This window comes from Ochotona princeps, chromosome 4, assembly GCF_030435755.1.
Source record: "Ochotona princeps isolate mOchPri1 chromosome 4, mOchPri1.hap1, whole genome shotgun sequence".
Classification (NCBI taxonomy): Eukaryota; Metazoa; Chordata; class Mammalia; order Lagomorpha; family Ochotonidae; genus Ochotona; species Ochotona princeps.
The window spans coordinates 5463046-5481928 of NC_080835.1; the positions used below are offsets into that span (position 1 = coordinate 5463046).

The following is an 18883-nucleotide window of genomic DNA, read 5'->3' on the forward strand; positions in this document are numbered from 1 at the left end:
ATCCTACCTGACGCATCCTCCATGCACTGCTGTTCCTCCCAGCCACTTTCTGCCTGTCCACGCTCCCCACCACCATGCACCCCACCCGGCCTGGGCTTGCAGCTCCCACAAGGGGAGTCAGGAGCCTGGACAGCAGGAGGGTTTGTGTTCACGCCCCACCCCCACCTGCTGCACTTGGGGTTCCTGATCTTGGTTACCTAACAATTGAAGCCCCTCCAAGCTCTGACATCATGGGGGGTCAGCTCTCAGCGGCCCAGACCTCCCAGAAGGACAAAGTGGGGGCCAGGGACCATGGCGGGGGCATGAGCTGCAACCAAGAGCCAGCAACGGGTAAGGGAACAGGGCTGCGGGGCCGAGTGGAAGACGGTCACTGGGACTGGCCTCTTCCAGAGAGGAAAGCGGAAGCATTTGGGTTTTTGAATTTCCCCCAAGTTCCCACAAGATTTCATTGTTGCCCCACACATTCCCTCTTCCGCACACGGGGAATTTCCGATTTCACTTCCTTTAAAAAAGCAAAAAGTTCGAGTAGCCAGGGCCTCAACTTCCTTTTTTTTTTTCTCGCCTGGTGCCCCCTGCCCCGGCTGCAGCCTCCCTGGGCAAGGCTGCCCCTTCTCCGCACGTGTCCTTCTGTGTCCCCAATGTCCTCCGGCGGACTCCCCTACCTCTCTGCCATCTTTTCCTCTCCCAATGATGAGAATGACAGGGCGAGGGGCGGGCGGGGGGCGCCACCATTCAGGCCTCCCCCACCCCGTCCATGCTTGAGCGGACAGTCGGTGGGAGGACCGGCCAAGGAAGCCAGGCTTCTGACTGGGTGCCTGGCGGAGCCCTATGGCGGGAGCTGGGGGTGCTGGACGGCCGGAAAGGGGTTCTCGCGCCGGACCCCCACTTCCCGCGTTCCCGACCGCAGAACTTCCGCGAGGGGCGGGGCGAAGCAGGTGCAGTTGCCATGGCAGCCCCAGCCACTACACTACACTACACAACACACACACACACACACACACACACACACACACACACACACACACACACACACACACACACACACACACACACACACACACACACACACACACACACACACACACACACACACACACACACACACACACACACACACACATCGCGAGATCTGGCAAAGGCAGCCAATGGGAGGCGCGGAGGGGGAGGACGTGGCACGGAGCTAGGGGCGGGGCCTCGAGTAGTTCCGCCCTCCCCCTGTCAGTCCTTCGCGGCGCCCACTGCGCCGGCGCCGGCTTGCCCAGCCTCGGCCCTATAAAGGGAGCCTCGCGGCGAGGCGCGCGCTCCACTCGGCAGAGGGCGCCTGCGCAGTGCGGGCAGCTCCCCGCCTCCCGCCGCCGGCCCGGCCCGGCCTCTTGTCGCTCCCCGACCCCAGGCCTCTCAGCCACCGCTCGGTTCCCGCAGCCTCTGGCAGCTCTGTGTCCGGCAGCATGTTCAGCTGGGTCAGCAAGGATGCGCGTCGTAAGAAGGAGCCGGAGCTGTTCCAGACGGTGGCCGAGGGGCTGCGGCAGCTGTACGCGCAGAAGCTGCTGCCGCTCGAGGAGCACTACCGCTTCCACGAGTTCCACTCGCCCGCGCTCGAGGACGCGGACTTCGACAACAAGCCCATGGTGCTGCTCGTGGGCCAGTACAGCACGGGCAAGACCACCTTCATCCGGCACCTGATCGAGCAGGACTTCCCGGGGATGCGCATCGGGCCCGAGCCCACCACCGACTCGTTCATCGCCGTCATGCACGGCCCCACCGAGGGCGTGGTGCCGGGCAACGCGCTCGTCGTCGACCCGCGACGCCCCTTCCGCAAACTTAACGCCTTCGGCAACGCCTTCCTCAACAGGTAGGCCTGGGCCTGGGCCCGGCACGGGGGCCCCCTGCGGCCCCCTCGCGCCCCCCATCTGCACCCTGGCCGAGCGTCCCCCTCCCACCCAGCCGTCCTTTGTCTGCGAGGCCTCTCAGGGCTGGCCCGGGGACCTGAGGGCCTGGCCTGTGCAGGAGGCTGAGAGTAGGCGTCGCTGGCCACCCTCGAGGCCTTCTGCCGCCCCCAGACCCTTGGGAGCACCCCAACCCCCTTTCCTCAGAGCCAGGGGCGGGGCAGACATCTCTTTCTCTCTCTGTCTCTCTCCCTCTGTCTCTCTCCCCCCCACTGGGCTGGCTTAATTCATTCAAAGCCAGTTGCCTGGTGGGGGGGGTCCTTGGGGAGGCGGGTCCTGCTTCTCACAAACTTGGTGTGGCCTGGCACCCCCAGCTCCCTGGCCAGACCCTGCGGACCCCCCCATCCTGCTGTGCCAGGGAGTGGGGAGCTGCTGTCCCAGGGACTCGGGGGCAGCCACCCCTCCCCGAGGGCTGAACGCTGCCCCCTGCGGCCCTTCTCAAGGGGTCAGTGCCCCCTAAGAGGCTGCAGGGAGAATGGATGCTGCGTGCTGCCTCCCCCGTTGCACCCCAGAAGAAGAGCCCACAGTGGCCCAGATTCCCCTGCCTGCTGTGTGACCCCACAGCTGGGAATGACACACATGCGCTGTGGCACCGCCCAGGCCCGCGGTCCCGCTCCCACCCCCCAGGGACATTCCACAGGCTCTTCCTCCATTCCAGCGGTGAGTCCTCCTGCCTTCCCCAGCCTACGTCAGGGAGAGACTGGCCGACCGACCACTGCTCCTGGGTCTCCGCCCTGCGTGACCACATTCCTCTCCCAGCTAGCCTGCCGGCGCAGGGGCGGGCCTGGCGCGGGCCTGGGCCTCCCCGCACGGTGCTGCTTGCCTGCCTGCCGCTGTCGCTGTCTGTTTCGGGAAACATCCCCAGGCGTTTGGCCTCTGCTCCTGGTTTACTGCTCAAGCTTGAGGGCAGGTGGAGGAAGCCCTTTGGGCTAAGATTCCTGAAGTGGCTGGTGTGGTTAGCCCTGGGGTGCTTATGGTCCAGCTCCATTTTGGGCGCGTGTGCACATACACGCGCCTGTCTGTAGGCGATTGGCTCCAGCTCTTCCCTCGTGGGAGCCGGTGGGAAGTTTGGCTGCTGCACTGGGAACATCGGGTCCCTGTGTGCACACACACAACGAAGCTGCCACTACCCCCCCCGTCCCTGGGCTGCCTTGTGAGGGAAGAGAACCTGAGGGAGTCAACCGGCTGGCCCTGCACATCTCAACAGTTCCCCGCTCCGCCACACTCTGCCTAGCTTCTGCGGATCCCCCCTGCTTCCCCGCCCCCCAAGAATGAGCAGTTCTGGAGCACTCGGTCCCAGCCAGGCACATTGGCAGCGGTGCCAGCAGGTCTGAGAACCACTCTCTCCAGAAAGTGCCCTGATCGCTGGTGACCCTGCCCGAACCGAGCGAGGTGCAGAGCTGTGTCAGGATGCCTGTCTAGTTGACGCAGCCTCTCCCTGCGCTGTCCAGGGACCCAGTGGAGCCCCCAGCCCCGTCCCAGTGCCTGCTCTAAGGATGGGACCGGAGAGCGCGGAGCCGCTCAGGCCCACAGCAGGGCGGCTCAAGGGTTCGCCTTCATCTGAGGACTCCCAGTTGCTCATGCATGGTGCCGTGCTCCCTGGCCTGTGCTTCGGGTCCATTGGGATTGGCCGCAGCCTGGTCGCTCTGCTCCCGCTCCGCGGGCTTGGCAGAGGGTTCGCTGCAGATGTTCACTCGCCTGCCTGGCCCGCGGCCAGGGCATTCTTCTGCACGTCGCGCTCCAGCCAGGCCTTCTGCAGATCCTCCTGTGCCGGCTCCCTCGGGCCAGGCCCCAGTTGGGCTCCACAGGGTGAGGGCCGAGGGGTATGCGCTGTGGGCAGCCTCTCCCTCGCCCTGGCCAGCTGTCCACCCCTCCCCCTCAGCCTGGAGACCACGGTCACCTTGCCAATGGGGCCACGAAGAAGGCTGGGCAGCTCAGGTTGCTGGCGCCGGCCAGCCGGAGGGGCAGCTTGGCACCTGCGCCTGCACCCCAAGCACGGACAGTGAGAGGCTTGGTTTTCTCTTTGCTCATGACACTCCTGAGGGAGCTGATGTGTCCAGTGGGGGGATCCCAGCAGACTGCCTTTAGAGACGGCGCCAGTCTGGGCTGGGTGTGGTGTGGCAGCTGGGCGTTTTCAGGCATGGTTGGCCCTCATTCTTCATGGGCCTGGTTTGGGTGCAGGGAGCCCTGGGACAGTATTTCCCACCCCCAGGCAGCCTGTGTGGCCCCCTGGCTGCTGGTAGCGGGAGCGGGGGGACAGACTGACCACAGCAGCAGGAAGCGGACAGCTCCATCCCATGTTGGGAAGCCCATCTGGTGGTGGCCAGTTTCCGTGTGAAATTTTAAGGTCACTGTGTCCCTCTCCTTTTTCCTTCTGGGTGGAATGAACTAAGAGCACGCGAGTTCACCCGCAAGTCAGCAGACATGAACTGTGAACTTTCAACCCCTGGGAGAGAACGATGGGGCGGGAAGTGAGCTGAGGGGGTGGGCTGGAGGCGCTTGCTGGCCACCCCGGGCTTGTAGAAGGGAGCGCCTCCGGGGTGTTCCTGGCTTCTGGAGCGGTGGAGAGGCTGGCGGCAGGGAGCCCAGGGTGGCAGCTGCTGCTCCTCCTGAGCGTGCTCTCCCTCGCTCTTGTGCAGGTTCATGTGTGCCCAGCTGCCCAACCCGGTGCTGGACAGCATCAGCATCATCGACACGCCAGGGATCCTGTCTGGGGAAAAACAGCGCATCAGCCGAGGTGAGCAGGTGCCGACCCAGCTGTCGGCGGCCGTCCTGGAGTTGCCCCTCCCCAGGCCCTCATCTCTGGAGTGCTCCACCCCATCCAGGCACATGTGCAGCTGGGGCCGGGCATAGTGGTGTGGCAGCAGTGCCAGCAGCCCACAGGGACACGGGTTCATGTCTCAGCTGCTTCGCTTCCAGTGCAGTTCCCTGCTGCGGACCTGGGAAAAAGTAGTGTAAGATAGAGCCAGTGTTTGGGCCCCTGCCACCGTGTAGGCCGGATGAAGTTCCTTGCCCCTGGCTTTGGCCTGCTCCACCCCTGGCTGTTGTAGCCATGTGGGAGTGAATCAACAGACTGAAGACCTGTCTCTGTGTCTTTCCTTCTCTCTCTCTCTTTCTTTCTTTTTATTTTTTTAAAAATTTATTTATTTTTGTTGGAAAGGCAGATATACAAATATGAGGAAAAGCAGAGAGGAATATCTTCCTTCCAATGATTCATGCCCCAAGTGGCCGCAATGCACTGATCAGAAGCCAGAGCCTGGAGCCTCTTCTGGGTCTCCCACACGGGTGCAGGGTCCCAAGGCTTTGGGCCGTCCTCGACTGCTTTCCCAGGGCACAAGCAAGGAGCTGGATGGGAAGTGCAGCTGCTGGGACACAAACTGGCACCCAGAAGGGTCTTGGCGCATACCAGGCGAGGACTTTAGCCACTGAGTCATTATACTGGGCCCAGTAAATAATAATCTTAAGGAAAAAGAGACAGGAGCTGGTGCTCTAGCAAAGCAAGTTAAAATGCCACCTGTGGTGCTCACTTCCTGCATTGGTGCTGGTTCAAGTCCCAGCTGCTCCACTTTTTTATTTAAAAGATTTATTTATTTATTTATTTATTTTTTAAAGATTTATTCATTTTATTACAGCCAGATATACAGAGAGGAGGAGAGACAGAGAGAAAGATCTTCATCCGATCGTTCACTCCCCAAGTGAGCCGCAACGGTCAGTGCACGCCGATCCGAAGCTGGGAACCTGGAACCTCCTCCGGGTCTCCCACACGGGTGCAGGGTCCCAAAGCTTTGGGCCGTCCTCAACTGCTTTCCCAGGCCACAAGCAGGGAGCTGGATGGGAAGTGGAGCTTCCGGGATTAGAACCGGCGCCCATATGGGATCCTGGTGCGTTCAAGGTGAGGACTTTAGCCGCTAGGCCACACCGCCGGTTCCAAGATTTATTTATTTTTATTGCAAAGTCAGATATACAGAGAGGAGGAAAGACAGAGGAAGATCCTCCGTTCGATGATTTGTGACAGCTGGAGCTGATCCGAAACCAGGAGCCAGGAGCCTCCTTTAGGTCTCCCATGCGGGTGCAGGTCCCAAGGCCCTGAGCTGTCCTGTTGCCCACTTTCAGTCCAGCTCCTGTTAACCCAGGAAAGCAGCAGAGGATGGCCCAGCTACTTAAACCCCGGCACCCATGTGGGAGACCCAGAAGAAGCTCCTGGCTTGTGCCCAGCACGATGGCCTAGTGGCTAAAGTCCTAACCTCGAACACGCTGGGATCCCATATGGGCGCCGGTTCTAATCCCAGCAGCTCCACTTCCCATCCAGCTCCCTGCCTGTGGCCTGGGAAAGCAGTCGAGGGTGGCCTGAAGCCTTAGGACCCTGCACCCATGTGGGAGACCCAGAAGAAGCTCCTGGCTTCAGATTGATGCAGCTCCAGCCGTTGTGATCAGTTGGGGCATGAATCATTGGAAGGAAGATCTTCTCTGTCTCTCCTCCTCTCTGTATATCTGCCTTTGTAATAATAAATAAATAAATAGAAGCTCCTGGCTTCGGCCTGGCCTGCCTCCAGTGATTACAGCCATTTGGGAATGAGCCAGCAGATGGAAGGTCTTTTTGTCTCTCCTCTCCATCAATCTGCCTTTCCAATTAAAAAAAACTTGAAGCGCTAATCTTATTTATGTTCCTGGTGAGTCCAGCAGGACCCTGAGGAAGACGGCTGACAGTAGACCCCACTGTTGAGCACCCAGGGGCTGGCTGAGTTGTGCATGAACTTGGCCACAGTCTTACTGCAGCTCGAGGTTTTCCCTTGGGGCCTCAGTGACAAGGCCCATCCCAGCTGCCTCAGGTCCCATCCAGCTTGTGCCGTTGGGTTCCGGGTGAGCCTGCACTGGGTCATTTTTCTTCTGTCATTGCCTCTTATTTATTTTTTAAGATTTTATTTTGATTGGAAAGTCAGGTATACGGAGAGGAGGAGAGACAGAGAGGAAGATCTTTTGTCCGATGATTCATTCCCCAGGTGACCAGAAAAGCCAGAGCTGAGCCTTTCCGAAGCCAGGAGCCCAGAGCTGTCTCCCAATGCAGGTGGAGGGTCCCAAGGCCCTGGGCGGTCCTCGACTGCTTTTCCAGGCCACAAGCAGGGAGCTGGATGGGAAGTGGAGCCACCAGGATTAGAACCAGTGCCCATATGGGATCTTGGCACGTGCAAAGCTTGGACTTTAGCACTAGGTTACCGTGCCGGGCCCATTGCCTCTTTTTTATTTGTTTGTCTTAATGTTTATTTGTTTATTTGAAAGAGTTACAGAGAGACAGATTTTCCGTTCTCTGAGTCACTCCCCAGGTGGCCTCGGTGGCCTTTAGCCAGGCCAGAGCTAAAAGCCAGGAACTCCAGCTGGGCCTCTTGCATTGGTAGCAGGAGTCCACAAACACTTGGGCCATCTTGTGCTGTTTGCCCAGACCATTAGCAGGGACCTGGATTGGAACTGGAGTAGCAGGGACACAAATTGGTGCTCATGTGGAATGTTGGTGTCGCAGCTGGTAGCTTTACATGCTATACCATGATGCTGCCCCCGATTTTTCCTTTTTTAGAGGTCTATTAACTTAATTGAAAGGCTGAGGAACAGAATGAGTGAGAGAGAGAAATTTCTACCCGGTGTTTCACTCCCCAAATAGCAGCAAAGGCCAGGGCTGGGCCAGACTGAAGCCAGGAACCTTGAGCCCCAACCTGGTCCCCTGTGCTTCTGGCTGTTTTTTGGGGAGGTGGGTGCCTCGGTCCCGGACCTCTTCTGGGAGGAGTGTAGGGATAGGGGAGGTGGCAGGGACTCGGGAAGGAGGGGTTGGAGTCCGCAGCTGAGATTGGAGGGACTGGGGATGGTGCAGGATCAGATCTGTTTGTCATTAAGCTGTTGGTGTTTCGCGTGCCCTTTGCCCTGCGGGCCACCTGCAGAGGTGAGCCCAGCAGCAGCAGCGGCAGCAGCAGCTGTGGCCATGAACAAGGGGACTGTATCCCCGTTGCTGCCTGCCTGTGCTCCACTGTGGGGGACTGGGGCAGGCTCGCTGTGTTCACTCCACCTCTAGTTTAAAAGCTGCCGCTTGGGCCAGGATCTTGGTGCAACAGGATAAGCCAATACCTGCCTCCCATATGGGTGCCAGTTCGAGTCCCAGCTTACCCCCTTCTGGTCCAACTCCCTACTGATGAGCCCTGGGGGAGCGGCAGAAGCTGGTCTGAGTGCTTGGCCCCCTGCCACCCACACGGGAGGACACGGGTGGAGCTCCAGCTTCCTGGCTTCTGCCTGACCAGCCCTGGCTCTTGCAGCCATCTGGGCACTGACCCAGCTGGTAGACATCCACTTGGTCTCGCCTTTTGTCTCCCTGACTCTTTCAAGTAAATAACTATTTTGGGGTGTGGGAGAAAATTGCTGCGAGGCTTTGAGGTTCTGGCATCCTGGTAGTGACGCCCCTTGGAGTTCAAGGGCCCTGGTACTGCTGGTGCCTGCCACTGTCACCCTGCTGGGGTTTGAAGAAGGCCACCGAGCCAGACCGGCAGTTGGCAGAGCCAGCCCAGGACACCCGGGTGAGTTGCTCCTGCCATGAGGAAGTCCTGGCTCCAGCTGCGTGCAGGTGAAGGTGGGACCCTCCACCTGGCTGAATGCTCGGTGTGCACAAATGCACGTCTTGTTTATTTTTGAAAGGCAGAGATGAGCGCTGTTCTCCTTTTCATCGCAAATGCAGCAGGCAGGCTGGGCCAGGCAGGAGCTGGCGCTTTCAGGTCTGCCATGCAGGTGCAGGGGCCAGGCCCTGAGACCATCCCCTGCTGCTTTCCCAGGCCGTAAGCAGGGAGCTGCACGGGAAGTAGAGCATTCGGGACTCGAACTGGGGCTCCAGAACAGGACTCCAGCATCTCAAACTGTCCTGGACTTCACATCTTGGTGTGCTCGGTGCCTGGAGTCTGCCCTTGCTCTGCTTGTGTTCCTGTGAGGAAAGGGATAGGTGGGTGGGGGAATCCGAGCTCGCGCTGTGTGGCCCTCACAGGTGCGTCGTGGGGCCCATAGTCGGTGAGTTCCCCAAGTTGAGGGACCAGGGACCTGCCAGGAAGTCTCCACACCCATATACAGAACAGACCAGAGGCCTCAGGACCTGGTATCCCTGGGCCCCCTGGGGGCGGTGCAGCCCCTCTGGGTCTAGTGGGGCAACCTCCCCTCCCAGCAGGTGGCTGGGACTTGAAAGCAGCTCCTGTCTGTGGTCACGAGAGATCAGAGCCGTGCAACTGGCCTGGCCTTCCTCTCTGCCCTCCGCTCAGAGTCACACAGCTGGGGTTGGGGCTGGGCACAGGCTAGTCAGGAGGGCCAGCACTTGGCGTCTCTTCAGTCTACAAGTGTGGACTCCAGCTGATGGGCCTCCCCGCCCTTCACCGGGCCAACGCCCCTTGGATCTGCGTCCAGCAGAGGAAGTCCGAGCAGCTGTGGCCCAGGCTCCCTCAGCGGGCAGCCTGGCGAGCAGGTGTTTCCCTTGCCAAACGAAAGGCTTGCGGGCACACAGCTTTGGGCGGGTGCTGCCGCCAGCCCCAGCTCTGGCACCCGGACCCCTACCCGCTCCTCCCTCCCTGTTCCCCTCCCCACGGTCCCCCATGTGTGCAGGAAGTTCTGCTTGCAGAGATAAGGCGAGGGCCCACAGCTGTCAGAATGCAGGCCGCACCCCTTGGGCCTCCTGAGCACGGCCCCCAGGAGGAGGGGCCCCCTGTGTTGCCCCCCCCCCCGTGCCAACCAAGCGACTCAAGATAGTGTTCTCCTGTGTCAGTACAGACAGGTGACCTGTGGGGACAGGGTCCTCACTGCGTGTGGCCTCTGGAACTGATACATGGCATTCCAGAGGGCAGCCAGGGCACCTAGGTGTGCTGAGGCGAGGCCCTGGCCCTCCCTCCCTGCCTGTCATCTCCACGTGACTGAGCTAGGCCGTGACTTGGGGCCATCGTATGGCCCCAGAGCTGGGGGAAGCCTTCTGCAATGGCCTGTCCCCACCACCCCCAGGCTGGAGCCTTGTCAGGGTGTTTGGAGGCCTGGGGTGAGGCCGAGCCCCTGTCTGTCCCTTTTGGGTTCATTGTCAGACACCGTTGCCCTCCCTGGTGTGCCCATGTTGGACTCACAATACCCACGGTTAGGCCCTTGCCCCTGAGCCTCACATGCAGTTAAGTGTTGTCTACACATGTCAGCCACGAGGCGTACAGAACTTGAGAGGTCCAGGATCCCCTCCGTTACCACCCCACCCCAGTTCCTTGGCCATATTCAGCCAGCCGGCCTCTCTCCATGTTCCAGAACCTCAGGCCTCCGCTCACCACCCTACCTGCTCCTCCCCTCGTACAGGCTCCTAGGGTAGGTTAGACCAAACTCTTTGCTGGGGCCACACAGGCCCTTCCTGCAGAGGAGCCATGCTGAGCTGGGCTGGCCAGCAGCTGGCCTGGGTGCTACAAGTGTTGGTTTATGTTTAGGGTCTGATGTTCTGGGGCTGGCAGAGTTGCCCTGCAAGTCTTTGGGGCATGCCCTCCCCCAGCCTCGCCACATACCCTGGGCTTGAGCAGATGCCGCCCTAACCCCATGCCCACGGCCCGATCACGGGCTCCGGGGGTTCCCACCTAGCCCTGGCTGATGGCCGGAAGCTTCCAGGCCGAAATGTGGGCCTAATTAGAGTCCATCTGTCCTGGCAGCCACTCCTTGCTACTGGTTGTTTTGTTTTTAATTATTTGAAAGGCAAAGTGTCAGAGGGAGAGAATGAGATCTTTCACCCACTGGTTCATTCCCCAAATGACCCCAACAGCTTAGGCTGGGCCAGGCCGAGAGCAGGAGCCAGGAGCTCCATCCTGGTCTCCTGCATGTGTGGCCTGGGGGCTGGGACTATGCTCTGCCTGTCGGGCATGCCAGCAGGCAGCTGGGTCAGAAACGGAGCAGCCAGGATCCAAACCCGGGCTTTGGGAGGGGTGTGGGGTTCAAAGTGAGAAGGCTGCTGCTGTGGACTTGTGGGCTTGAGGGTGGACATACGGCCTGAGAGCATGCCCTTTTTCTGTGTCCAGCCGTGGGAAACTGGTGCGCCCCGACATTCTACACAGGAAGTGCCCCCCAGTTCAGGCGACCTACATAGTGTGACTAGAGCAGTTGAGTGTGTTGCTGCTGCCTGCCTGGGGACCCGAACTTATGGCTATCCTGCCCTTGTGAAAGGGGTTGGTTTCCAGTGTTGGGAGGTTGTGACCACAGCTTGGGGCACTCTGCTGGGGAACCCAGGCCCCCCATGAGCCTCATGCTGCCCTTGGAACAGGTGCACACCCCTCGACCTCAGGACACTTGGGAACAAGTGCTGGCTGTGGCTGCTCCTGGCTGCTTCCTCCTGGGCGGACCCAGTTGTTGGTGTGGAGGAGAGTGGAGCGCTCCGCGTAGCCTGAATGGCAGGAAGCAAAAGCTGGGATGGAGACAAGCCCTCCATTGTCCCGAGCTCTGGAAAATGGTGATGTGGAAAGCAGCTCCCGACCCCTCCCTCTGCCGGCCACTGGAGCTACCTGCCCTAGGGAGGGCGCTAGGGTGGACAAAGCTGCTGCAGACTGCTCTGGGCACAGTGCTGCCAGCAGGACAGAGCTGGGATGGCAGACCCGCGGGCCGCCCCTGTACTCCTGTCCGATTCACTGGGCTCGGCCTCTCACCCAGGACTTTTTTCTTTTAAGAAAGATTTACTTAGGGGCCAGTGCCATGGCACAGTAGGCTAAGCCTTTGCCTGCAGCACTGGCATCCCACATGGACGCTAGTTCGAGTCCTGGTTGCTCCACTTCAGGTCCAGGTCCCTACTAATATATCTGGGAAAGCAACAGAGAATGACCCAGCTGCTTGTCCCCTGCACTCAGGAGGGAGACCGGCAGAGGCTCCAGCCTCCTGCTTTCAGGTTGGCGTTGCTCCTACCATTGCAGCCACTGGGGGAGTGAGCCGGCAGAGGGAAGATGTCTCTCTAACTCTGCCTTTCAAATTATATTTAAAAAAAGGTTTGCAACTTATTTGGAAGACAGAGTTACAGAGACGGAGCAGCAGAGCTCTTCCATCTGCTGGTTCACCCCCTCAGTGCCTGCGGTGGCCACAGCCGGCGCCCAGGAGCTTCCTTGGGGTCTCGACCCACGTTGTGCAGCGGCCCAAGCAGCTGGGTCTCAAAGCAGCACCCATAAGGGGTGTGGGTATTGCAGGCAGAGGCTTAGCCTTCCATAGCATACCATACCATAGTGCCAGCCCAAGTTTGTGTCCTTTGTAGATAACACGGGTGTCCACTCCCTCACTGGACACGGACCCCCCCCCCACACACACACACACTAGGCTTGAGGATGGCTCCCACCCTGCCTCTGGGGTGTCCCAGAACCCGAGGCCTCTGCCTTGGGCAGTGCTGGTCGGGTGCCGCCTGGTGACCGTGACTCGGGCTTGTCCCCAGCCCTCTGACCTATTGTGAGCTGTGGGTGTACTTGGCCAGCCTCTGTGTCTCCCTCACGCCTAACGTGTTTTCCATGATAAACAGGAAATCTCACTCACCTGCAAAGAATGGTCTCCGCTCTGATGACTGGGGCCTCGGGGCCTCAGGGGCTCACAAAGTCTGGGTTTGTGGGTGGGTGGAGGCTGGGGGTTCAGGGCCAGCAGCAGGGCTTTGCTTTTTCTCCTCCACCCCCCTCGGGGTCCCCTGCCACCCCACAGGGTCCGTGGTTTGGGATGCTGACCTCAGCTCCCCAGGCTGCTCTGTGCTGGCCGAGCCAAGGCCAACAAGCTGAGCACAGCCCATCGGGTCGCCGTGTTCCCAAGACCTCACCGCTGGCCCCACTGCCTCCCCAGCTGGGCGGGTTGGCTGGGATGAGAAAGCTAGAAGGCAGAGGCTGAGCTCGGCCTTGCAGTGTTATTGCTTCTTCAGCACTGGGCTGTGCTCCTGGGGCTGGCTGGAGGAGGCCCAAGCAGCGAGGAGGCCCCTGCAGCAGCCTCACACTCCTCGGGCCTGCCCCTTGGGTTTTCTGCTGATGCTGCATGCCCTGGGCCTCACAGAGCCACCTGCAGCAGGCCAGGGGGCCTTGCACTTTGGAACCACAGCACCTGGCACAAGGAACCTGGCCCTTGTCCCATGCCCTCCTGCACCTGAGTGCAGGCAGGCCAGCAGCTGGGCTGGCTCTAACCACTCCCACAAGCCTCTGTGAGGCATACAGCACTGCCCTGGTGGGAACAAACTCAGGGGCCCCAGACCCTCTGGCCACAGCTACCAGGGAACCAAGTTCCTGGTGGGTGGGGGGGGCAGGGCATGGGAGCCAGTTCCGCCCTCTTAGCTTAGAGCGTTGGTTGCTGAGCAGGTACCCCTGCTCGGTTGGAAGCCCTATGGCCACTGCTTCCCAAACTGAGCTAGGACGCACAGCTCTACAGGGCCCCGGGCGCAGGCTGCTGAGCTCTGACCGTGGGTCTGCTCTGGGAGGCCCCTGTGTTGTGGAGAAGAGACCTAGCCCTCGAAGGGCAGGTTTGCCTGGAATCCCCAGACAGGAAGTGGCACCTCAAGCCACGCCCCCTCCCTCCCCACCCCCACTCCGGGCCTTCATAAGGGCTCTGGGGCAGCCTTGCTGTAGTATTCCTCACCTCTAGAGGCATTGGGAGAAGTGGAAACATGTTTTTCTTTCTCTGCTGTATTTCCTTGAGTGGAAAACATTTTTGAGGAAACATAGTTGTCAGATTGGATGTAAATGAAATCCAGAAGGTATTGGCTTAAGTCAGGTGTCCAGTGGTGCACACACGTGGCAGGGCACGACCTTCCTCATGTGCAGGTTTCATCTCCAAATCTAAATGGTTGCTGCAGCTCCTACCATCACATGCACATCCCAGTCCTCAGAAAGGGGAAAAGACCACAAAGGCTTTGTACACCTCTTCTCATTCATTTCCAAGGTGTTGGAGGCCAGGAGATATAGTCTTCCGCGGGCGGCCAGGAACCCAACTTTAGCTGGTTCTGCTACTGATGGAGGGGATTACAGTTCATAGCAGTTCAGTTTGCCCAGTCAGCCCGATGGGTCCAGTTTCTCTTAGAGACGCATAGAGACCCAGAAGAGGAAGTGCTGGGCGGTGTGCGGCAGGCCACTGTGGGGCAGAGGTCCGCTGGTCTGGCAGGGGTCAGCCCTCACACTGCAGTTGTGCAAACCCTGTGGTTTGTGTTGCAACGGCTGAGCTGAGCCCTGGCTGTCAGAGGCCAGAGCACCGAGGTCTGCAGCAGAACCTCCTGTGTATCCACAGGGTGGGCTGACAGCAGCCCGGCCCTGAGCTGCAGTCTCCAGCCGCAGTGGCCAAGATGAAATGGGAGAGAAAGCACTTGGCGCATTAGTGGCCCCCAGCAGGTAATGGCTGACCGCCGCTGCCAGCGCTGTCCGAGTCCGGTTATCACCCCCAGCCTCAGGGATGTGCGGCTGGCGAGGAGGGGCTGCATCCGCACTCCACATCCACGCCCCCACCCCACTGCTTGCATACACCCTGCGCTCCACTGAGCCAGCTTGCTCGGTTGCAGCCCCACTTCAGAGCCTGTGCCTCGCGGGTGCCTGGCGACACAGGAGGAAGGGAGGCTTGAGAGGAGAGGATCCCCGGGCCCCCACTGTGCTGTCTCCAGGAGTGCATTCTAGGAGTTGAAACACCTGCCTCCTGGCTCAAGGTGATGGAGTTCGAGTCCCAGGTCGGGTCCCACCAGTGTGGGAAGCCCCAGAGAGCATCAGCCACACCCCGCCTGGCTGTGGGGCAGCGTCTGTGGAGTGAACCAGTGGATGGAGGATGTCTGTCCCTCCCCTTTCTTTGCTTTTCAAAAGAGTTAATGTAGTTTTATTTGAAAAGCAGAGCTAGCAATCTCCCATCCACTGATTCTCTCACCAAATGCCTGCAGTGGCCAGAGCTGGGCTAATCTGGATCCAGGAGCTTCTTCTGAGTTCCTCCATGTTGCCATTGGGGTGCAAGGACTTGGGCATGCTCTGCTGCTTTCCCAGGCACATTAGCAGGAAGCTGGATTAGAAGTGGAGCAGCTGGGGTTTGAACTGGCACCTGTATGGGATGTCAGTACTGCAGGTGGCACATTAGCCAGCTGTGACACGGTGCCTGCCTTCGAAGCGTGTTTGTAAAAACAGTTTTGGGGCCGGTACTGTGGTATAGCAAGTAAAACTACTGCTTGTGGTGCTGGCATCCCATATGGGCACCAGTTCTAGTCCCAGCTTTACTTCCCATCCAGCTCTTTGCTAATGTGGCTGGGAAAATAGCAGAGAATGGCCCATGTGCTTGGGCCCCTGCACCCACATGGGAAACCCAGAAGAAGCTCCTGGCTCCTGGTTTCAGACTAGCCTAGCTCTTTAGCCATCTGGGGAGTGAACCAACAGATGGGAGCTCTTTGTTGCCTTTCAGATACATTTTTAAAAGTTTGAAGGCTGGAGAAGCTGCAGTCCAAGGGGGAGACGGAGCCCGTGGGGGCGGCCTGGCTCCTGGCCCTCACCTGCCCTGCCCCCCCCCAGGCTATGACTTCGCCGCAGTGCTGGAGTGGTTTGCGGAGCGCGTGGACCGCATCATCCTGCTCTTCGACGCCCACAAGCTGGACATCTCGGACGAGTTCTCGGAGGTCATCAAGGCCCTCAAGAACCATGAGGACAAGATCCGCGTGGTGCTCAACAAGGCGGATCAGATCGAGACGCAGCAGCTGATGCGCGTCTACGGAGCGCTCATGTGGTCGCTGGGCAAGATCATCAACACGCCCGAGGTGGTACGGGTCTACATCGGCTCCTTCTGGTCACACCCACTGCTCATACCCGACAACCGCAAGCTCTTCGAGGCCGAGGAGCAGGACCTGTTCAAGGACATCCAGTCCCTGCCCCGCAACGCTGCCCTCAGGAAGCTCAACGACCTGATCAAGAGGGCGCGGCTGGCCAAGGTAGGGCCGTGACTGCGCGTACACCTGCTGCCTCCCCCAGCCCACCCCAGCCCCAGCTTCTTCAGAGGCAGCGCCGGCCTCCTCAGCAGCCCCTCCAGGCCTGTGTGCGTTCAGTTGCACTAGCCGGTCTTACAGGACAGTCAACTCAAGCCACCAGCCCAGCCCTCCACGCTCACAAAGGAGCCACCTGGGTTATTTGTGTAGCTGTGGGGTGAGCGCAGGGGGGTCCCCCTGCCCTGGGAAGGCATGGGGGACAGGTGAGTCCTGGCTGGAGTGACGTGTAAGCTGGGACAGGCCTCCCAAAGCATCCTGACCCTTTTGTGGAAACTTGGGACCTGTTGATGCCTGGCAATGGCATCCAAGTTGCTCAAGAGTTTGAAATCTTGGAGCTTGACCAAGTGTTAAGAGTGCAAGCCAGGGGAGGCCGGGCGGGGATCTCCAGCTCTGGGTGAGCTCCACCAGGGGACCCACCCAGCCCAGGGCCGCAGTGGCGTCCCTGTGGGAGTCTGACCATCTTAGCCACCTCCCAGAGAGTGGCTCTTGTCCCCAGCTGTGGCCTGCAGAGGCCTGGGGATGCAGGAGCTGGCATTACCATGCCTCCGTCACTTCCCAGGTATCTGGAGCCGCCCAGGTGGGGCCGGGCTGGGGAAGGAAGCCATAAGGAAGGTCTTGTGATGCCTGTGACCTTACAGGACATTTGGGCGGGGCAGCGCCCCTTTCCAGGACCCCAGACAGCTGGCCGCCTCTGTGTCAGCTGCCTTGCCCGGGCACATTGAGTCACCAGCTTGGAAAACCCCGGGGTCCCCAGCTCTGTCCCCTGCCCGTTGTTAGGCGGGTGCTTACTTGGATGGAATGAGATACGCGGGTCCCAATCCGTGCCGGCTGGAGGCAGGGGCAGAGGCCCATCTGGCCCTGGGAGATGCCAGGCGCCAGCCCCAGAGTAGACAAGGTCGGGCAGTGTGGGGGCGTTGGGTGGGGCTGCCAGGCTGGAGTTCCTTGGCAGGGCAGGGGGAATGGAGGGCTGGGCCGCCGCGGGAAAGGGATGGGGTACCGCCCTTAGCTGGTCGGCGACTGGGCAAGTTCCCACAGTGCAGATAACACTGGCAGCTGCTGGGAAGAGCCTTGAGGGTCTCTCGGGTCAGGCAACCATGCAGCTGGTGGGCCCTGGGTGTGCTCTGCACACAGCCACTGTGTGTTCCTTGCACACGGAGGAGGGCTCCGCGCCATACAGCCATGCACGGAGCCCTGAAGCGGGTTAGGGCGAGGGCCTGAGGCTAACTCACAGGTCGGGCTGTCCCAGGGCCCACCCGGCGGCGCGTGTGCAGGAAGGCTGTCGCCTTCCACTTCAACTCTACTTCCCTTCCTTTCCTCCGTCCCCATGGTGAACGGCCCATGGAGTCCCTCAGCTGCCCCTCCCCGCCTTGTCCCTACCTGTGGGAGCAGGCGCCCTGCAGCGCCCTGACCCCACCCCCACGCCCTGACAGGTGCACGCCTACATCATCAGCTCCCTCAAGAAGGAGATGCCCAACGTGTTCGGGAAGGAGAGCAAGAAGAAGGAGCTGGTGAACAACCTGGGTGAGATCTACCAGAAGATTGAGCGGGAGCACCAGATCTCACCTGGCGACTTCCCCAGCCTGCGCAAGATGCAGGTGAGGGTGCCCTGGCGGCAGGTCCCCCGCGCCCCTGGCTCCCCCAGAGTGTGACACTGGGCAGAGTCCCTCACTGGATCCTCCCCTCCCCTCCCCTCTCCCAAGGAGCAACTGCAGACGCAGGACTTCAGCAAGTTCCAGGCCTTGAAGCCCAAGCTGCTGGACACGGTGGACGACATGCTGGCCAACGACATCGCACGCCTGATGGTGATGGTGCGCCAGGAGGAGTCGCTCATGCCCTCGCAGGCCGTCAAGGGCGGTGCCTTCGATGGCACCATGAACGGGCCCTTCGGGCACGGCTATGGTGAGGGTGCTGGCGAGGGCATCGATGATGTCGAGTGGGTGGTGGGCAAGGACAAGCCCACGTACGACGAGATCTTCTACACCCTGTCCCCCGTCAACGGCAAGATCACGGGCGCCAACGCCAAGAAGGAGATGGTGAAGTCAAAGCTGCCCAACACGGTGCTGGGCAAGATCTGGAAGCTGGCGGACGTGGACAAGGACGGGCTGCTGGACGATGAGGAGTTCGCCCTGGCCAACCACCTCATCAAGGTCAAGCTCGAGGGCCACGAGCTGCCCGCGGACTTGCCCCCACATCTTGTTCCGCCCTCCAAGCGGAGGCACGAGTGACGGGGCAGCCGCCAGGGAGGCCTCAGCCGGGGAGCGAGGGCCCGCCGTTTGTCGAGGTCCATAAAAGACAGAGCGCAGGCTGCCTCTGCCCTGGCAAGGGAGAACCGCCATCTTTCGTCGAAGGCCAGCCCAGGCTGGCAGCAGGGGAGCCAAGCAGGGGAGGCCCCCGCCATGTGCAGGGTGTTTGTGCACAGGAACTGTGGGTATTTTAATATATAACATTAGAGGCAGCCTCCTGTCTGGCCTCTTCTCTCGGGCTGCCCCACGCTCACACAGGTCCCCGGCCTCCTTCCTGTGACCACGAGTGCCAGCACTGACCAGGCAGCCCCACCGTGCCCTTTCTGGCAGCTTCCGGGGCCGTTGGGGTGAGTCTGAACAGAAGTTGCCTCATGGCAGGCAGTGGCTTCCTCTCCCCCCACACACCCTTCCCTGACTCCCAGCATGGGGCCCCAGCTGTGCCATCCGCCGCACCCTCCAGTGCACCACTGTCCTGTTGGAGGGTGGGGGGACTGGGGAGAAACAGGAGTTGGGATGGAGGACAGAGAGGACGTCTTCCAGAAAACACATAAGCTGAATCTTGCTTCTTAGGGTGACCCTTTCTGTACCCCATGGGTTTTTCCAGTGCTTTCCAGCCACTTGTTCTAAACAGAGACGTTTGTCTCCCATCCCCCACTGCAGCCCAGATCGGTTCCTCAGGGAGCCGATGCAGTTGGGCTGGGAAGAGGAAGTCGAGGCCAAGGCCCGGG

At 60.4% G+C, this 18883-nt stretch overlaps 1 protein-coding gene across 1 annotated transcript; it reads left to right on the forward strand.

The window, feature by feature from the left end:
• Positions 1 to 194: 194 nt before the first annotated feature.
• Positions 195 to 18332, forward strand: EHD1 (EH domain containing 1). The gene is made up of 6 exons (XM_058662817.1): positions 195 to 330; positions 1423 to 1852; positions 4586 to 4683; positions 15446 to 15858; positions 17343 to 17507; positions 17613 to 18332. Exons 1-6 carry the CDS (start codon positions 231 to 233, stop codon positions 18135 to 18137), a joined length of 1731 nt encoding a protein of 576 aa, XP_058518800.1. The 5' UTR covers positions 195 to 230; the 3' UTR covers positions 18138 to 18332.
• Positions 18333 to 18883: the final 551 nt, after the last annotated feature.

Excerpts from the sequence above, each read along its gene's own strand:
- EHD1 (XM_058662817.1), top strand. The coding sequence starts at position 231 with ATGGGGGGTCAGCTCTCAGCGGCCCAGACCTCCCAGAAGGACAAAGTG. Across the intron at positions 331-1,422 it reads CAACCAAGAGCCAGCAACGG|CCTCTGGCAGCTCTGTGTCC; the intron begins GTAAGGGAACAG and ends CGGTTCCCGCAG. Across the intron at positions 17,508-17,612 it reads CCAGCCTGCGCAAGATGCAG|GAGCAACTGCAGACGCAGGA; the intron begins GTGAGGGTGCCC and ends CCCTCTCCCAAG.